Raw genomic sequence first — 20,312 nt, 5'->3', positions numbered from 1 at the left:
TACCCTCCTCCGCACTGAGGGAAGAGGTAATGCAAAACTTCTTGCCCCCTCCCCCAGTTAGAAATCACATAAACTGGGTTATATTGTAAACCAGAAATAAATGTATTAACCATAACAGGTGTATTTTAAGTAGTTATGGAGGTAGCAGACAGAACAAGGCAGATTACTAAGAAAATAAAACAGCACGCAAACTAAGCTAGTTTCACTAAAGAAATTGATTACATGTAAGTTCTAACCCTAAGTGTGGTTCTAATAATCTTCTTCACAGGCTAGATGGCCTTCCTGCCTGGGTCCAGTTCTTTCCCCCAGTTCAGTCTTAGTTGTTTCCAGCAGTCATCTTGAGTGGGGTAGCAGGGGAGAACTGATGACCAGGATTACCTCACTCCCCACCCTTAAATAGGATTTGCATAAGGCAGGAGTCCTTTGTTTCCTAGTTTGACCCTCGCCCCAGCTTCTTGTGGTAAAGTATAGAATTCAAGATGGTCACATGCCTCTGTAGGGCCCCTGTAGCCATTCTTCACAGGCTGACCCACGTGTTCACAGGAAGACTAAGCTCTTTTACAGTCCATTGGCTCTTGCTGATGGGCCATCAACACTGTCCAGCTTTTTCATTGTTGTACCTGAAGTGTTAGCAGTGGGCATTACCCAAAATAACATAGTTGAAATATAGTCAATATTCCTAATTTCAGATGCAGAAATGATACATGCATACAAATAGGATAATCATATTCAGTAAATCATAACCTTTCCAATGATACCTTACGAGGCCAATCTTGCTTAAAGTACATCTGGAGAAGATTAGACTTGGTGCTCGTTTTTGTTTTTCTTTTCTCTTTAACCTTACAAATATCAGTTCTCCTCCCTCCTTTTGAAAGAGAGAAAATTCTTTTAGGACAGCTTTATAAATTATAAAGAAGAATTAAAAGACCTAAATCCTCTTTGGCTTTTTTGGCAAGCTTTCTTCAACAAAAAATTATGATAACAGGTTCCTCTGAATTTGTATTTAGCTTTGCTGTTCTACAGATACAAAAGCTATATACTGCTCTTGGTATGCACATGTATCTTCTGATTATGAGGGAGTGGAAGTAGTATGCCTGGATGGTCCTAAGGATCATTTAACAACCAGCAGAAGTTACCATTATTGTGCCAGTCCTGCAAGCTGCTTAGCATGAGTGGACCCTGTACTCTCACATCGTATGAAAGTCACTGGGCATGTATCTGATAATACACCGTGTGTGCAGGTCGTCAGAATATTGACCTTTATCCCCTCTTCAAACTCTTAGTTTTCACCTAAATGTGACTGTAAAATGTTTTTCATGTGTAGAGATAGGGTTGCCAGGTGTCCGGTTTTTCGATCGTAAGGCCTGGTGGACAAGGGACCCTGGAGGATCCGGTCAGCACTGCTGACCGGGCCATTAAAAGTGAAGTTGGTGTGGCTGGCAGGCTCCCTACCTGGCTCCACGCAGCTCCTTGGAAATGGTAACATATCCCTGGGCTCCTAGGCAGATGTGCACTCTGCATGCTGGCCCCGCCTCGAGGGCTGGATCCACAGCTCCCATTGGCTAGGAACCATGGCCAATGGGAGCTGCAGGAGCGGCACCTGTGTGCAGTGACAGGGCGTAGAGCTGCCTGGCTACTTCTGAACCTAGGAACTGGACATGCCAGTCGCTTCTGGGAGCCGCCTGAGATAAGCGCTGCCCAGAGCATGCACCCCTCATCCCTTCCCACAACCCAACTCCCTCCCCCAGCCCAGAGCCCCCTCCTGCACCCTGAACCCCTCATTGCTGGCCCCACCCCAGAGCCTGTATCCCCAACTGGAGCCCTCACCCCCTCATGCACCCCAACCCCCTGTCCGAACCTGGTGAAATTGAGTGAGTGTGTGAGGGTGGGGGAGAGCGAGTGACAGAGAGGGGGGGGATGGAGTGAGCAGTGGGTGGGGCCTTGTAGAAGGGAAGGGACGAGGCCTACGGGAAGCGGTAGGGCAAGGTGTTCAGTTTTGTGCCATTAGAATGTTGGCAACTGTATGTAGGGACTTAAATTCTACACATAATTCAAAAGTTAACCTGTGTTCATATTCAGGAGAAATATGTATGCCCATGAAGGAGTGAATATACCCCTAAGTCCCATGACCAAATCATTTGTTTTATCATTGTATTGGTGCTCATTACTCTTAATGCCTCTTTTTTGTATTTTTATAGGATTCTTCAAGATGAATACTACAGAAATCAATTCATTCACCATGACTCCATTAGGTTTTATACCAGATTTCAAAAATGCCACCCTTGTACCTGTCAATGAGACTGCGTGTGAAAACTGGAGTGAGGTTCATCATCTGGTTTTTCATGTGGCAAATATTTGTTTTGCAGTTGGATTGGTTATTCCAACCACTTTGAATTTCCATATGATTTTCCTGCGAGGCTTGCTTGCTACAGGTAAGCCAAACAAAATTTACTTTTTACAACTTTATTGTGGCTGAAATTCTATTTACTGACCAATAGAAAGTAGGTCTGTGAAGCCATTTAAAAAAAATTAATCTTGAGATTAAACAATAATACCATTTTATTTAAATATTTTTGGATGTTTTCTACATTTTCAAATATGTAGATTTCAATTACAGCACAGAATAAAAAATGTACAGTACTCTATTTTTATTACAAGTATTTGCACTGTCAAAAACAAGAGTATTTTTCAATTCACCTAATAAAAGTACGGTCGTGCAATCTCTTTATTGTGAAACTTGAACTTACAAATGTAGAATTATGTACAAAAAAGATTTTTTGAATGCAATCTAAAATTTTAGAGCCTGCAAGTCCACTCAGTTCTACTTCTTATTTAGCCAATCACTAAGACAAACAAGTTTGTTTACATTTGCAGGAGAAAATGCTGCCCGCCTCTTGTTTTCAATGTCACCTGAAAGGTGAGAACAGGTGTTCAAATGGCATTGTTGTAGCTGGCTGTGACGTTATTGATATAAATGGGAACCATATAGAACATGGGTTGCAACCAAGGTCCTGGGGTGGCACCAAATCCTAAGTAAAGGGGGTCATATAAGGTGTCTAAGACCAGGTTCTGGGTTGCTGGTTATGATTATGCTGTCTGTATGTCTGTGTATCATTTTGTAGTTTAAGTATAAATATTGGCTCTATACTGTCTATATTTTATATTATGCTCTGCCTCTGGGAAGTGTCCCAGACAAAGCTGATGTTAGCCCGGCATAGCTGGCTTGATGGCCCATTAAAGGGCCATCAGCTACACAATTGACCCATGGAGAGAAGGCAGACACGCCTTGTGACTAAGCAAAGTATGCAGGGACTGGCCCATGTAACTCCAGACTCCATATTTTTTGCTGTAAGTTTCCACCGTGAGGACAAAGGGATTCTTACACCTGGAAAAGTCTATATAAGGCTGATGCATCATCTCCATCTTGTCTTCAATCCTGCTTCTGACCTCTGGAAGGACTTTGCTACAAACTGAAGCTCTGCACGAAGGACTGTTGACCCATCCCAGCGGGGGATGTTCCAGAGACTTAATCTGAACCTGCAGTTTACTCCAGCACTGCTGCAAGCCTGAACTAAGAACTTTGCCATTACTGTATGTAATTGATTCCATTTAACCAATTCTACCTCTCTTCTCTACCTTGTTCCCTTTGTAAATAAACCTTTAGATTTTAGATTCTAAAGGATTGGCAACAGCGTGATTTGTGGGTAAGATCTGATGTGTATATTGGCCTGGGTCTGGGGCTTGGTCCTTTGGGATCGAGAGAACCTTTTTCTTTTATTGGGGTGTTGGTTTTCATGACCATTCATCCCCAGGACGAGTGCACTGGTGGTGATGCTGGGAGACTGGAGTGGCTAAGGAAATTGCTTGTGTGACTTGTGGTTAGCCAGTGGGGTGAGACCAAAGTCCTTTTTGTCTGGCTGGTTTGGTTTGCCTTAGAGGTGGAAAAACCCCAGCCTAGGGCTGTGACTGCCCAGTTTAAGCAATTGGTCCTGATTTGGCACTCTCAGTTGGGTCCCGCCAGAATCGCTCCGTCACACTGGCGTCGCAAGATATTTACATGCAGATGCACTAAAGATTCATATGTCCCTTCATACTTCAACAACCGTTCCAGAGGATGTGCGTCCATGCTGATGACGGGTTCTGCTCAATAACAATCCAAAGCCGTGCAGACCGACGCATGTTCACTTTCATCATCTGAGTCAGATTCCCCTCTAGCAGAAGGTTGATTTTCTTTTTTTGGTGGTTCAGATTCTGTAGCTTCCACATTGGAGTGTTGCTCTTTTAAGACTTCTGAAAGCATGTTCCACACATTGTCCCTCTCAAATTTTGGAAGGCACTTCAGATTCTTGAATCTTGGGTTGGTTAGAAATCTCACATTGGTAACTTCTTTGTGTTTTGTGAAATCTTCTTCAGTGAACATGTTCTTAAAATGAACATGTGCTGGGTCATCATCCAAGACTGCTATAACATGAAATATATGGCAGAATGTAGGTAAAACAGAGCAGGAGACATACAATTCTCCCCCAAGGAGTTCAGTCACAGATTTAATTAACACCATTTTTTTTTTAATGAGTCATCAGCATGGAAGCATGTCCTCTGGAATGGTGGCCAAAGCAGGAAGGGGCATATGAATGTTTAGCATATCTGGCACATAAATACCTTGCAATGCTAGCCATAAAAGTGCCATGCAAATGCCTGTTCTCACATTCTGGTGACATTGTAAATAAGAAGAGGGCAGCATTATATCCTGTAAATGTAAACAAACTTGTTTGTCTTAGCGATTGGCTGAATAAGAAGTAGGACTGAGTGGACTTGTAGGCTCTGAAATTTTACGTGTTTTGTTTCTGAGTGCAGTTATGTAACCAAAAATCTACATTTGTAAATTGCACTTTCAGGACAAGGATTGCACTACAGTACTTGGATGAGGTGAACTGAAAAATATTTTTTGTTTATCTTTTACTGTGCAAATATTTGTAATAAAAATAATATACACTTTGATTTTAATTACCACACAATACAATATATATGAAAATGTAGAAAAACATCCAGAATATTTAATACATTTCAATTGGTAGTCTATTGTTTAACAGCGCAATTAAAACACGGATTATTTTTTTGAGTTAATAGCATGAGTTAACTGTGATTAATTGACAGCCCTAACAGAAGGTATTGTCCTGGACTCGCTTGTCTTCCTTGGTGGTATTTCAACATATTTTAATTTTGTTTTATTTTGTTGGAGGTGTGTTTTAGCATGATTTGGGGCCTGGTCAACACTCTGACATTGCAGAACTTATTTAGATAAGGTAATACAGACCCAGTCTCATAAAACTCCAACAACTGCATATAGAATTTTGAGCATCTGTGCCGTTGCTGAAACGTCTGCCTGTGTGTGGAAGGGTAGGGTTTGTTTATGTGGTGTGGGCTATTTTGTGTTGTTTTCCCTTTCTTTGTCTTTCTCCACTCTTTTAACTTATCAGAAAAAAAAATATGCTTGGAAAAAAATTGGCCCCCAAATTTTTTATTATGAGTAAATGGAAAAAAGTAGAGCTCAGTTTAAATTATAGCAAGATAAACTTGTACCTTCTACAATATAAATCTTTTGCACTCTCAGACCACTGATATAATAGTAAATACACCTACACCTACAATATTTAAATTTTTCCTTGAAGAGCTTCATGTAGTGACTAGCCCCAGCTCTTCTTAAAATATGAGGTCTGAGATGACCTCACACACCATGGGAGTGAAGCGTGAACATATTAGTAAATATATTTTCTTGAGGAGGACTAGCTTTCCACTCAAGCTGAACATTGCTAAAACAGATCTCTTCATCTTAACTCCCGCTCCCACCCCGTTACCTCCTTACTTGGTCACTGTAGATCACACCACCATCCTGCCTGTCGCTCTGGCCCATACTGAGGCATCGTCTCCAACCTCTCTAGGTTTTCATGTCCAGGCTACGTCTAAATCTTGCGGATTCATTTTGCGTAACATTTCTAAGATATGGTCTTTCCTATACACTCTCACATCTAAAATGCTCATCCAGGCTGTTATCTTGCTTCTTGATTACTGCAACATCTCTGTAGTTGTCACTGGCCTTGACAAGTGCAGGCTTGCCCCGCTCATGCATTCAACTGATGCTGCAAAGATAATTTTCCTAGCCCGTTGCTTTGACCATACTTTGCATCAAACAAAATACACTTGTCACTTTCAAGGCCCTTCACAGCTAATCAAATGTCATCTTTCATTTTCTACTGAAATATTCAGTCCCATCTATCTGTGATGCCAGCTTCCATTGCCCACTTACAACATTTTGAAACAAGTATCTTTGTGCTTTCTCCCATGCTGCCCCACCTGCTTGGGAGGAGCTTCCTTTAAACATCTGCAAAACTAACTCATTATCCTTCTAATGCCTCCTTAAAACTCTCCTTTTCTATGAAGCCTGCAAAAAAACTGGACAACCATTAGCTTCTGGCATGCTAAGACTGCTGCCTATCGTACTGGCTAATATTCTCTCATTCTTTCCTTACACTCCCCTGCTTGTCTCCACCTGTTTACTCTTGTGTGATACTTAGATTGTAAATTCTTTGGGACAGGGATTTTTTTTTCCAATTCTGTTTGTACAGCACCTAGTGGAATGGGGTTCTGTTCCATGATAGACCATTATGGAAATACAAATAATTAATAATATTCCAAGTCTAATACTATTGTAATGCAAAGAGCTAACTAACATTTCCTTTTTCCGATAGTCAAAAAAGCAATTTACGATTAGTCTTGGCCTGATTCATTATTAACCACCTTAAATGCCCTGACTAACATCTGGACTATTGTATTTAATAAAGATGTAGTTGGATTGTACAACACACTTGGCAATCTTAAGTACTCTGAGAAAGTAGAGTTCTCCTGCTCTCTTACATTATCTGAAAGCATTAAGAATGGATGCTTCTTTGTTCTAGCATTTCATTTGCTGCTAGTTTAGAAATAGTGTTAGCTTTAAAGCTAGGGTGAAATCCAGGACCCATTGATGTCAAAAGGGGTTTTGCCATTGACTTGAATAGGGCTAGGTTTTTACCACTGAAGTATTGTAAGCACCTCGTGATAGTAGGTGATGCCAAAACCTTGTTTTCAGTTGCATTGTTAGGAAGAGTTCAAACATGATTTGAGTGGGGCCAAACTATGTTCGTAAAGTCTTAACCTAAATCACTTACAAGGTTCCTGAACTATCTCTATGCCATTGTACTGTATGTAGAACCAAAGTCTTCATGGCCCATTGAGGAAGTGTTGTGAAAAGTTATGACCCTGTAAGGTGTATTTTTGAGAAATATCACTTTTGTTATTTTTACAGTATAGAACTTCTATATTGTAAAAATAACAAGTGATATTTCTCAAAACTACACCTTACAGGGTCATAAGTATAATAGAACATGTTCAGTGTTTGAGAAACAATTTTAATTACCAGACCTTTATGTTGCTTGTATTAAGAATTTTACAGTAATTGTTCCATATCTCTTTTCACACTTACAAAAGGCTCTTTTCACACTTACAAAATGAGTTTCTCTAATGGCCAGGAACCTCAATTTTTGCAAGACCTTTTTATCTGTTGGACTCTCATTAAAATCAACAGGAGTTCTGCATGTGAAGGGTTCACTGATTTGGGCTCTAGTTTGAATTGTGAACTGGCAAACATGTGGAGTATGAATTTTTCAAGCTGAGATGGCAACTTGAAAGAGTAACATTCTAAGAGATACATAATTAAGAACTTTTTATCTTGTTTAGCAGCTCTCACTAATCAGAGCAGAGGAATTAGTATTGGAAAATTCTACTTTCCTAACCAATGATATCTTGAACAATGGCGTAATTCACAGCAGGAAGCCAGATTCATAACATATTATGGTGGTGTTTCTTTTAAAACTGAAAATCTCTGTGGATGGCATTTAGGGAGCTCCAGGCAAATAGTGCTTGCTTATTCATGTCTTGTTTGTCTACAAGCTTCAGCCTTAGAAATGAATGCTTATCATTTTTTGTCTCAAATCAGTGTAATGCCAGCTATCTGAAGCAGTTGTGTTTTTAGTTAAAATGCTTCTTGTAACTAAACAAAATTAGCTGTTACACTTGCATTTAATACAACATTGCTTATCTTGATCCATATTACCTAGCTCTGAAACTTGGGAAATGCATCACTTCTGAACGTAATCACTGTAATTTAAAATAGGGATCTGTATTAAAAGTGTGTGTGTGTATAATTATAATAAAATAAATAAAATAAAATCCGGGAGAAATATTTTTATACGTTATTGATCAGTATCATTTAACTTCCTATTTTATTTTTGACAGGATGTGTACTTTTTATCATCTGGGCTATGCTGTACCGTTGTGCCTTGGATATAATGATCTGGAATTCGGTGTTCTTGGTTCTTAACGTCTTGCATTTTGTATATCTACTGTACAAGAGAAGACCGGTATGTAAAGAGTATAATCACTACAAAGTCCTGTGGCTGTCCTTGGGCAAGCCTCCCATTGAATTCTATTGGAGCTTTGCCCCGGGTGGGTCAGTTATCAACCCCAGCAGGTACCAGCTACTATTAACATGATTTTAGCCTGATTGTTTGTGTATCACTGTCTGATATAGTACTCCCATTTTAAAACTTTTTTTTTGTTTTTTGGTCAGGCTTTTTTATCTAAATGAAAAGGACATACATTTCAAAAGTGATTAGTGATTTTTTTTGGATGCACAACTGGAGCATTTCACAGGGGCCAGATTTTTCAGAGGGTAGGTGCTCAAAACTTCAGAAAATTAGGTCCACATATCTCAAGGTGGACATCCATAACTAATCATTCCTGGAAAATAAGGCACGACCTCTATGGGGATAAAACTTCTCCTGCTTAGTTTAAACTCAGAAGTATCTTGTGTACTGGTGCGGAGGAGGTGTAGAGTACACTTTGGCTCTTGATAAACATGGAAATAAATGTAGGTGTCCATATACAAACAACTTTAATGTTCTCCTTGCAATCCATTCATACAAAAAATACCATTTTTGGTCCCTGTGCCCTCTTGCCTTGCAGAGGGAAGGAAATCCCACAAAAAAACCCTCATGGTCAGACCCTGCAGATTTGGGAGGGGCGGGGAAGTGATAAGCGAAATACTACTCCCTTCTCTATCAAATATCTGGGATGCCCAGGAATGAGTGGGGAAAAAGTGGGCAGGGTGACAGAGCCACATTCAGTGACATGATTCCTGCCTTTAACCAGTTTTGGAGCATGGGGATAATTTGCAGGTCAAATCAGCAAAGTTAAAGCTGCCTAAACTCTGCTGTGCACCCTGTGACATCCCTCCATAGAATCAAAGGGAACAGCCTGGGGGGTGAGCCAATAAATCTGCAAGGGTCTGCAGAGTAGTGTAGAACAGGAGTCAATCAAGAGACTTGAGCACAGTCACTGAGGTTGGAGGCCAGGATCCTTGGGAATCCCCATTCCTTTATCCATCCTGCCACCTGATATCTTTCCATTCTGCATGTACACAAATTCAATGGATGGGTAGGGGGTAAGGGTTGAAATGTGCCATGGCTCCAATGGACCACAGGAATGTTTCTATTTTGTTCCCCTGATGTATACTTGTGTATGACCATTTATTTTTAAATTTTAGCACATAGCTAGTCCTGACTGCAGAAACATTTAGACTTAGAAAGAAAAAGGGAAAATTCTTTTTTGCTCACTTTGGACTTTATATTGTACAAAATCTATCTAAGAGAAATTACAGGAATATACTTGGGGTAAAGTATGCTTCTAGACAAAACTAGATAAAGCTTTAATCAGTCACTATTTTAAAACTAGATATATTGCTCTACTGATAACTGTCCATTTAGTTCCATTCAGTATATTGAACCATTTGGCCTATCCAAGATGAGCCTAAATTGCCCATTGCCTTTAAAATTGAAGAGTTTTTAAAAAGGGAGTAGGCATATTTGTTTCTTACTGTTGTGTCTGAGATGCTTGCACAATTATTTTAGAAAACCTTTCTTTGTTGATCTGTTTATACATGGCCTTCAGGATACGATACTATGACAAAACAGAACCTTTGCCTATAAACTCAGATATTCTGTCTGTTATGCTACACCCATTACTGTATCTAAGCACCTACACAAATAATTTTCATATGTATTGTTATAGACTCCCAACATGAATGTCATAACCCCCAGAGGTGTCACTAACACATGTCATGACTATCTTACCCTTCTGTTAGATTAGAGAGGGTGTGCTGGGGAGGATGGTAGATCCTGGTATTGAAAACACAGAGAACCACTGTATTATATGATAAAGTAACAAAAGATCTCCTTGCAACAGATGTATGCAAAGGGCCAGGATTAAAATAGCAGTAAAAAAACTTTAACTCTGACTTGAGTGACTAAAATCTGACCCAAATTACTTTATCCCTTCTACCAAAGCCTTCCCCAGGACCATAATGTATTGTCACTACAAAACTCTGCAGCAAATCGAAATAGTCAAATGTAGGAGCAGCACAAAACACACTTACTCTCTACACCACTCCCTCCAGGAATACTGTAGTCATTTTTCATAACTTCATTCAATAAAAATATCTGTACCTGAAGATGCCCCATAATTCAGCAGGACCAGGGGCAGTGTGTGAACTGTTCAGTGTGGGAAGCTAGCCCCCAGCCCCTCCCATTCTGTTTGAAGTCCCACACCTTTTGCCCATTTTCCCCCCCCCCCCACTAGATGAGCCCAGAGCACCTCCACCAAGGCCCCCAGTCCCAAGGGGGCTGCGTAGCCCCAGCTACCTCCACCCGCAGCCCTGGGTGGATGGTGTGGCTCCAGCACTGGTGTGGGCAGTGTGGCCTTAGATGCCCCGAGTCCTGGCTCCAGCCTGAGCCCCATTGGAAGAGGTGGAAACTGGAAGCAGGCAGGAAACTGGGGGCAGAGCTGGGGTGGGGCTGCACCAGGCTGTGTAGGGAGGCTTAGTTTCCTCATGCCTGTGATACCTGCGGCCCATGAGCAGGCTCTTGGCAGGGAGCACACAGGGTTTGAGTGTGCCACCTCCTAAGAACAAATTTGAAGAGTCCTAAAAATCAGCTATGATGATTGCTGTCCCTTTGTGGGGAGATCCCATGGTCACAGCAGCATTTTAAGTGGACTTTGCTGTCCCAACCTCATGGGCTAAACTTTCTAAAGCAACAATGTCATATGGGGGGGGGACAATGGGACCTAGTGCTCCAGTGACTTAGGAGTCTTAAGAAAATGTTACAAATACCTTCTTAATATCTACTCATTTTGTTTTCTCAGCATTGTTTGGGGTTTGCTTTATGGTAATGGCAAAAATTGGGGAGGGAAGGAGGAGATGGGGAGTTTGGCGGGGGGAGCAAGAGGGAATAGAATATATGGAGTCATCCTTGGTCCAAGTCCATTAAAATCAGTAGAATTAAATCAGGCATGAATTGGAATAAAATATATATTTCTTCTCGGTGGCTTTATTTATTTTTATGTGCTAATTATGGGGCAATTATTGCTGCACTAGCATAGGGTCAAAGGGGCTGCAGGGGTTGGTGTGTGGAGGCAGGGGTCAGGGATACCAAAGTTGTGCCCCTGCTGCAGTGGTCTCGTTAGGGGATCCACACTGGTCCTGCTTCCCCTATTCTCAGAGCTGCCAAAGAGGTGGTACAGACCTGGTACAGTTGACTCTCCATCTAGCATAAGGAGCTCCCAGTAGAAAGGATAATTTCCCCCAGAGAAATGACTTATACCTGCCCCTTTGTTTTAACTTAGCAAGTGAAGAGAGGCAATAGCACAATGAGGAATTGGACCCTAAGGGTCCAATTTTTCAATAGTTCTGTGCACCCATAACTGCAGTTGTAGTCAGTGGGAGCAATGGATGCTCAGCGCCTCTGAAAATCAGATTCTAAATACCTTGTGATAAACACATCCATCATGTGAATTTTTAAAAATACCATAAAGTTAAATGGAAACAAGAAAACATATGCCAGACAATATATGTGTAGTCTTCATTATACATTATGAGCAATAACCCTTCTTGTAGATGCAACATCTGCTACTTACTCCACTCTTTGTAGTTGCTGTGAATGTAACTTTGCTTTTACTATGAACTTGAAAATTGGTGGTTTTAAACATCACCACAGAAGGCAGCAAAGAAGATGTTAGAAAATAATTTTTGAAGGAGATTTTCTAGCAGCAAGTATTGACCACCACCCAGAATCCTTTTTATTTACTCAGCCTCACACATCACATAATCTAGAAAGAATGGAAAAACAATTAAAAATCAAGCTGTATTGCAGAATGAATAATTGATAGATATTTTCAGTTAAATATTTATTTCATTAAATGTAGTCTGTGGAAAAAACAATGGATTCTTTCCTGACCAAAATATGACTTCTGTGGTTTTGGCTTGTTGAGGCTTTACCTACATGGTTCCTTTTAGAACCTCACCCTAATTCAGAAGCTAAAAGATTCTAATCAGTGCCTCTGCAGCGCTCTGGCTCAAGGCTTTGGCAGTACTCCAGAACGCTTCATCTATCACAGAGCAAAACTTATACCTACCCATATGGCTCATTTGGAAAAGGGCCCACAATGATGACTGCAGAAGCAGTCAACGGTGCTTAACTTAGGTTAGGGTGAACACTGCTTTGAAAGGGAGGGCTCGCAAAGTAGAATAATACCTCCACTCTGATCACTTGTTTTAAAAACAGCACTTCAGTTATGTCTGCTTTTTGCTTAGAGACATTTACATATTAGATCATGAAAGCTTAAACTTTTTGTTTTCCTTTAGTCAGTTTTGCCCTCACAAATGCTTGTGTAATTCCCAACTCAGTCCATGGGAGCTGCACATACACATCTAAGAATAAAATTTGACCCTGTCTGTAAACAGGTAAGATCACATGCAGGGAGATACACAGCATTAAGTTAGAATTCCTGACACAAAGGAGGGACTGACTGGAGAAGATATGTCGATTGCAATCAGTCTGTCTAACCTCACAGTTGCACAGAACCTATATGCAGATATTTGCAACCTTAGGGGATTCTGTGATTGATGATCTATTATGATCCCTAGCACACTTCTCCCTACCCCGTATGATTAAATTGAAGCTTTGCTTTGCCTGTGTGTAGGCCCTTTTTAGTTGTTAAGAACTACGATGTGCAGCAGGGCCGGGGGAATTGAAAATCTGAGTCTCATACAAACATAGTTACAGTAGCTTGAGTGCTAACAACCTCATTGTTAATCTTGCCTGAGCGTTTCCATTCCAGCGCCCCCCTTTCAGGAATTTAATAGCTGTATTATAATGCATATGTACAAGGAGGCCAGATTAAAGGTGCACAGGCAACGTTAATTCTGCCTTTCTTAACTTTTCAGGGCCTGACTTTGCATCCTTAATAAAGTTGTTTTAACATAATGTTTATGTGTAATTTTCTAGATATTTAAAAAAGCAAACTGAAAAATGGAAGTTCTTTCATGTGGCATTATATTGACACCCCCATGGATCATTAGCACAGACCTCTGCTGCTTGAGCAAACAGAATAACTGATAGCAGTACTAGGCTGTTATCCTCTATGTGGACTAGCAGTAGAGGGGGATGGGACACTTTGCCAGTGGGTTTCAAAGATATTTGCTGACAGTAAAGTCATGGTGAGACTCAGGGACAGGGATCATGGGTTCCATTGCAGACTCTGGAGGAATGTGTGCTGCAGTGGGCACTGGCACTTCTGCTCATTCCCCCCAAGCTTGATCCCTTTTGTCCCTTCTGTCCCATCATCTCCATGAATCCTCCTCCCCTTGTCTCTGCCCCAGTCCTCTGTATCCCAGTTTCATTCTCCTCATCTAGTCAGTTCCGGTCTCCACTTCTAAGAGGCTTCTGGTCCCAGCCCCAGGCTCCCCCCTTTTCCCACTCCTAGTCTCCTTGTCCATCCAGTCCCAGTTTTCTCTCCTCCTGCACAGTCTGTCTCTGTGTTTCTCCAGTACTCCCCTGCCCGTGTTCCCCATGCCTCCATAGGAGCCAATGCTCCCAGTCCCAATCTCCCTCACCAGGGTTCTCATCCATTCTCAATGTCCCCTGGCTCCTTGTCCTGGTTGCTTTGCCCAGCCAGATACACCCTGACTTCTTGTCAGATCTTTCTCACCAGCATCCTTATTCCTTCCCATCCCGATGGGTTCTCAGGCTCCTTGCCCAGCCAGTCCCAGTCTCCACCTTCAGGCTTCATGTCCCAATCTACTCCCTGGCCCTCACTCACAATGCCCTATGTCTGGCTGTTGTCCCCTCTGCATTAGAATCAAACTATTCCTTCCACTATGTTGCCTGGGTGCCAATAGAGTAGGGGATGGGGTTCACTGAGAGCACAGGAGAGACCACTTCCCTGTTCTCAGTGCCAGTGCCTGGACAAACCCTAGCAGCCATAGCTAAAAGCCCAGCTTTGCCCCTGGATTGGAACATGCTCTATTGCTCTGTGGGGCTGGCACACGTGTTATCTGGTCAGCACAAGGAGCTGTGACAGGCCTCGAGCATGCTCAGTGAGGACAGAATCTTTCAAGACTTTTTGCTGTTAAGCTGTAGAAAATTTCAACTGAACATGTGCAAATGTGACTTTCAGAAATATAACTTGGCCAAATTTGGACGGATTTTCACAGTGATGGCAAAAAGCGCATCCCTCACACAAAGGCCACCTCCCTGTCAAATTTAAAGTCCCTATTCCAAAGCATTAGGGACCTTTTCAATGAAAAGGTCACTGGAATATTTTTAACATTGAAAAATAATTTTATTTTCCTTAGTCTCATTCTTGGAAATGACTGACCTGTTTTGGATGAAATTTTCCACAACAAAGTTTGGCAAAGTTATAAGTAACTGAAATTGGGCAACATTAATAGGTGGTGCTACCAGCCCCACCTATAATTTTGTTTATCATTTTTTTCTTTATTTTTCATTCTGAATATATTTACTTCCTTTTTTTTATTCTCTCATGTCCACACCCTTCATCTGTGTGTCCTGTTCTACCACCAAGCAGACCTCTGCTCAAGCTTTCCTGTGTTTTGGGGTAGACAAGGACCCAAAGCACTAGCTGCTATCTCCTTCCCAGTTGCTTTCGTTCAGGAAATACTTTCAGGCTTAGGATTTCAGCCAGCTTCCTTTCCCTCTTCCCTGCAGCCGAAGTTTGGGTGGGCTCCCAAGAGTGGGATGTTCATCTGGCAGTGGTTTCTTCCTTACTCATGACATGTGCTTATAGTGGGTTTCTGCATGCTGGCTCTGTTTTCAGGGCTTGCAGGCCTGCTCTCCCTCTGCCTACAAGCCATGAATATGAAGGATCAAAGGTGCTCCCTCATTCTGTCCTGAAGCAGGGATGCATAGTGAAAGACACAGGGGTTCTGATGTTCCAGATGCCCTTCTGGGCCAAACTCTATTTGCTCTTACGGCAGTGTAAATCCAGAGTGACTGTTTAAATCAATTCAAATTCTACTGATATGGGAAAGATGCTTAAAGTGCCAGCATACCATCTTGACCCAATTTTAACTCTGCATAAACAAGTGCTGTGGTCACCATCTAAGAGTCAACATTTGTGGACAGATGCCAGTTCTTTCCTGCCCTATATGTAGACAAAGCCTGAAATATCTCAGTTACAACCATTTTGGCAAATGGTGAACTTTCATAGGAACCTGTGGAACTGAAAAATAATCTTGCACTTCTGTTTCTTCTTTGACCCATTCTCCTTTATGATAACTGTTGTTGCATTCCAGATCAAGATAGAGAAGGAGTTCAGTAGTCTGTACAAGAGAATGTTTGAACCACTCCATGTACCTCCAGAACTGTTCAAGAGATTAACTGGACAATTCTGCAACATTCAGACTTTAAAAACAGGTCAAGCATATGCTGCAGAGGACAAAACATCAGTTGATGATCGACTAAGTATCCTGCTAAAGGGAAAGTATGTGCTGCATAAAGTTTGGGAAAGTCTTGTGTATTGCATGATGGTGGAATGAAAAAACAAATTCAAAGGAAGGTCATTTTAAAAATAATTGTTCACAATATACAGTAAAAGCTGTGTTATCCGGCCCTGTACCAACTGGAAAGCTCTATAAACTGACATTTCTAATCTTCATAGAAAGTCAGGTTTATAGTCCGGTTGGCATGGGGCCGTCAGGCTTCCTACCTGGCTCTGCGTGGCTCCCTGGAAGCGGTGACATGGAGAGGAATGGCCACGAGGGGTTCAGAGTGCAGGGGGGCTAGGGGCTGGGGCACGGAAGGGGTTTTGGGGTACCAGATCCAGGGCGGACGCTCACCTCGAGTGGCTCCCCGCAAGTGGTGACCTGTCCCTGCTGCTTCTAGATGGAGATGTGGCTAGGCAACTCTGCATGCTGCCTCCACCCCCAGGTGCCACCCCTGCATTGGCCAGGAACTGACTGGAGATGCACTGATTCATAACTTCATAAGTTCTAGCTGGATTCATAAGTTCTAGCTGGAGTTTAAAGCTGATATTTCCTTGTAAGTTGTGGTACCACCATCTATCCTCTTTTCCTAGGGTTTGATCCACCCTATGTCACTTTGCAGGTGGATCAAACCCAAATTATTCAGAGGACATCTGATAGATGTAGTATTTTGCCTACTGGGTGCTGCCTTACGGGTAGACCTGGGCAATTTTTTTGGCCAAAACTCTTTTTCAGTGAAATATGCAGATTCGACAACACTGGAATGTGTAGTGAATTTGTGTAGGCTTTGCTGAATTGTTGGAGTGGAAATAAACCCTAATAAGTAAATAAAAAAAAAACCAAACCTTTTCATTTTGACATTTTTCACAACAGTGTTTCAATTTTTCATTACAAAACAATTTCATTTTGAAATTTCTCTTTGGACAATTGCTTCTCTTCAATTTTGATGGAAAAAATAAAAAGCTTTTTAAAATGGCTGAAATTGAGACAAAATATTCACCAAAAATGTCCAAAAAATTGTTTTCTGTTTGACCCGCAACAGTGCTGTTTGTTTTGAATTGGTAGCAAAACAAAACAAAATCCATTATTCACACAGCTCCTTATTATTTCAAACCACGTCGCCTGTTTTAAGGAGTGATACTGCTCCCTTTAGAATCAATGAAAGTTTTGACAAAACTTAGTTTATTTGGCTGAGAACTAGGTCAGATGCTTGGTGAAAATTCCCTGAGACATGGATGCAGTGACCTCTTTCAGTTCTGTATTATCATTGTCAATAATCATATTCAAATTTAGATTGTTATTCTACCTTATGGTTTTTATATGTTGTTCTAACAAATATTTTTATCATCAGAATGAAGGTCTCCTATCGAGGGCATTTTCTGCATAATATTTACCCCTGTGCCTTTATAGATTCTCCTGAATTTCGATCAACTCAGATGAACCGGGGTGAGAAATTCCAGGTGTGTTTCTATTTGGCTGTCACTGGATATGAACGTAATGAACAGTGAATGTATTGACGTACACAGTTTTGCTAGGATTTTTTTTTATATTTAATGTTGGGCCATTTAAAAGATACTCTTGACTAGTAGTTCATTTCAAAATGGTATTAGTTTTTTCACTGACGAACCTCAGTATTGGCTTGTTCTATGCTATTCCCCCCCCCTACGGTTCATATACTTTAATTCTATTTAATAGGATCTGCACTTCCTGTGCAGGACATATAAATTAGAAGGAGGTTTGGAATTGTCAACAAAATGTTGAGTGACATATTTATAGGTTAAAAAGATGCCATCGAACTGAAATCTAGCAAGTTTTTTTAAAAAACGTGAATTTCAGGTACTACATCTACCTCTGGTTCCCCTGGTTTACAATCACACTTTTTTATATTTTTAATTTTTTCCCCTTTCTACTATTGCTGTATGTGTCACGCTCACAATTAAGGCTGTGATCCTGCAAATATGTACATACTTCACTTTAAGCACCTGAGTAGTCCCTGTGGGTGGGTATTTGCGGGATCTGGGCTTAACTGACTCTATTGGGAAAGTATGAAATTGGCTGTATGCAACATGTTGTCAAATGCACAAAGAAAACAATCTGAAAAAATATTTTTCCCCCTTTAAACTCTTTTAGTTACAGTAATTTTAGGCATTAGTTGTATCTGCTTTAAAAAAAAAAACTATTACAAGTATGAAGTTGGTGTCCCTTTAAATGTGTTCAATGAAAAAAAGCTAATGTGTGCATATATTACACTTGTCATTCAGCAATAATTACTTATATTTGAGTCACTTTATGCATTTATTTCCTTTCTGTGTTCCCAAAAATGTAAATCTAATTTATTATATGAGGAGATGTGTTTAAGGAGCAGGCCTCCTTTTTGAACACATGCACACAAAAATCATCCTTATGATTAAGTGCAAAACTTAGTCTATATTCAGACAAAACTCCCAGTGAGTTCAACAGGAGTCACCTTACCCAGAGGTGAAAGTGGGCCGGTACAGCATACCGGTAAGAAATGGCCGCTGGTATCAGTCCGTACACAGCCGACAGCACTTTAACGTCGCTGCCCCTTTTGCCTCCTCTCCAGGGCCATCGACGGGGGTGGGGGGCGCAAAAGGGGTAGCTGTACCAGGGCCCGGCAATTTAAAAAGGCCCAGGGCTCCTGGCCGCGGCCCCCGCTACTACAGCAGGAGCCAGAGCCCTGGGCCCTTTAAATTGCTGCTAGAGCCCCAGGCGGCGTGGGCCAAGCAGCGTGGAAGGGCTGGCTGGGGGAGGCTGATCCCAGCCCCGGCCCTTCCACCCAAGGCCCCTCCCCTTCCAGGGGCCCAGAGCCAGGCCCCCGTACTGGGTATGTCTTTTATATTACTTTCACCCCTGAGCATCACATAAGTGAGAGCTGCAGGCGTTGACGCCTAGTATACATGCCATAGAGTACCACACTGGAGACAGGGAGTGATCTTAGGGGTTCTCATTTTTAGGTTTAAGTGATCTGATACTTCAACCCAGAGCGACACTATTATTTGTATTATTGTATCATCTAGGAGCCCTAGTTGTGGACCAGGAGCTCATTGTACTAGGCGTTGTACAAATGCAGAACACAAAGACTGTCCCTGCCCCAAAGAATTTACAATCTGATCTCATGACGTTGGTGTGAATCCAGAGTAACACCAACAGAGATTAACATGATTGACCGTTGATGGCCTTGCCCTCTGAAGGAAAACGGTGTGGTTATAACATCTCTTAGGACTTGATCCTATTGCTTGATCTGATTCCCATTACAGTCAATGGAAAGATGCTCATTAACTTCAGTAGGAGTTGGATCAAGCCTTTCCTGCCATGTTATAGAACAATGCTGTTGTCTCAGAAATTCCCTATCTTTCTATCTGCATGTTGTGTGCAGTGATCATGGTTTCTAAGGGTCTTGGCTACATGGGGAAATTTCCCAGAATTACTGTACCAGTATAATTGTACCACTATAGTTTTACTGGTATAACTCCCCATGCAGACACCTATGCAGAATAACAGTGGCTTTTTTCTCAGTTTAGCTTATGTTGCTTTAGAAGCTCTGGAAGATGAACAGATGGCTGAAAGTATTATACATTGGTGTGCAGCCGATAACAAAATTTTAAGGAGGGAAGGTTTTCTACCCAAAATACTAAAATCAGTACCAGCTGTTTTGCTAGTTCCTTAACATGTTATTATTCCTAACTATGATTGTTCAATAGTTACTGGACTGTGACTCTCATCATGCCAGGAAGGGAGGCAGGGTTGGTATGGCATCTCGGTCAGTGATTGAGATAATATGTTCCAGTCAAGAACTCGGCATAGGGCCAAGGAGAGATGGTTATGAAGATATATTCACTAAAGGAATACTGTACACTTGCAGTCCTCGTCATGCAGTCTCTCCTTTAAAAGATGATCAAACATTGATTCATGCTATTGAAGGGAAATAGTTTAGCATCAAATTTCACTTACCTTAAAATTACTATAATCTAGTATGGTATGTCCTCGCTTTCTAGGTTTTTGTTTTGTTTTTAATCTCAATACTCTGACCTTAAATAAAAAAATCTCATCAGGAATGTTCATGCAGAACTTATATTTAAATGATCTGTAGAACCTTTTGTGTTCCATCCGCTGGCTGTGCTGATGAACAAATACTCTGCCCAAACCTGTACTTTTAAGAACTATTACAAAAAATGGAGACTAAAATGTATCACTTAAAACCTGTATATAGTATGTGGCAGTGTTCCCTCACCTTCGAGACTTAAACCTCTTTAATTTATTTTAAGGAGAAAAAAAGGCTACAAGTAACTTAGAAAAGAAGTAGCCATATGATTCCTACTTTTAATTGTTTACTTGTTTTTGTAAAATAAGTGATTTA

General features: G+C 41.2%; 1 protein-coding gene across 1 annotated transcript in view; it reads left to right on the top strand.

The window, feature by feature from the left end:
* Positions 1–20,312, top strand: part of LOC123366133 (blood vessel epicardial substance-like) — a 133,732-nt gene that overhangs the window by 92,594 nt on the left and 20,826 nt on the right. Inside the window, 4 exon segments of the mRNA XM_045009268.1 lie at positions 2,199–2,432; positions 8,332–8,456; positions 15,746–15,933; positions 17,286–17,394. Of these exon segments, the coding sequence (XP_044865203.1) occupies positions 2,199–2,432; positions 8,332–8,456; positions 15,746–15,933; positions 17,286–17,394 (656 nt within the window).

The sequence above is a fragment of the Mauremys mutica genome, chromosome 3, assembly GCF_020497125.1.
Source record: "Mauremys mutica isolate MM-2020 ecotype Southern chromosome 3, ASM2049712v1, whole genome shotgun sequence".
Classification (NCBI taxonomy): Eukaryota; Metazoa; Chordata; order Testudines; family Geoemydidae; genus Mauremys; species Mauremys mutica.
Note: the sequence above shows the minus strand (reverse complement) of the source record. Positions and strands in the feature narration are given on the sequence as shown.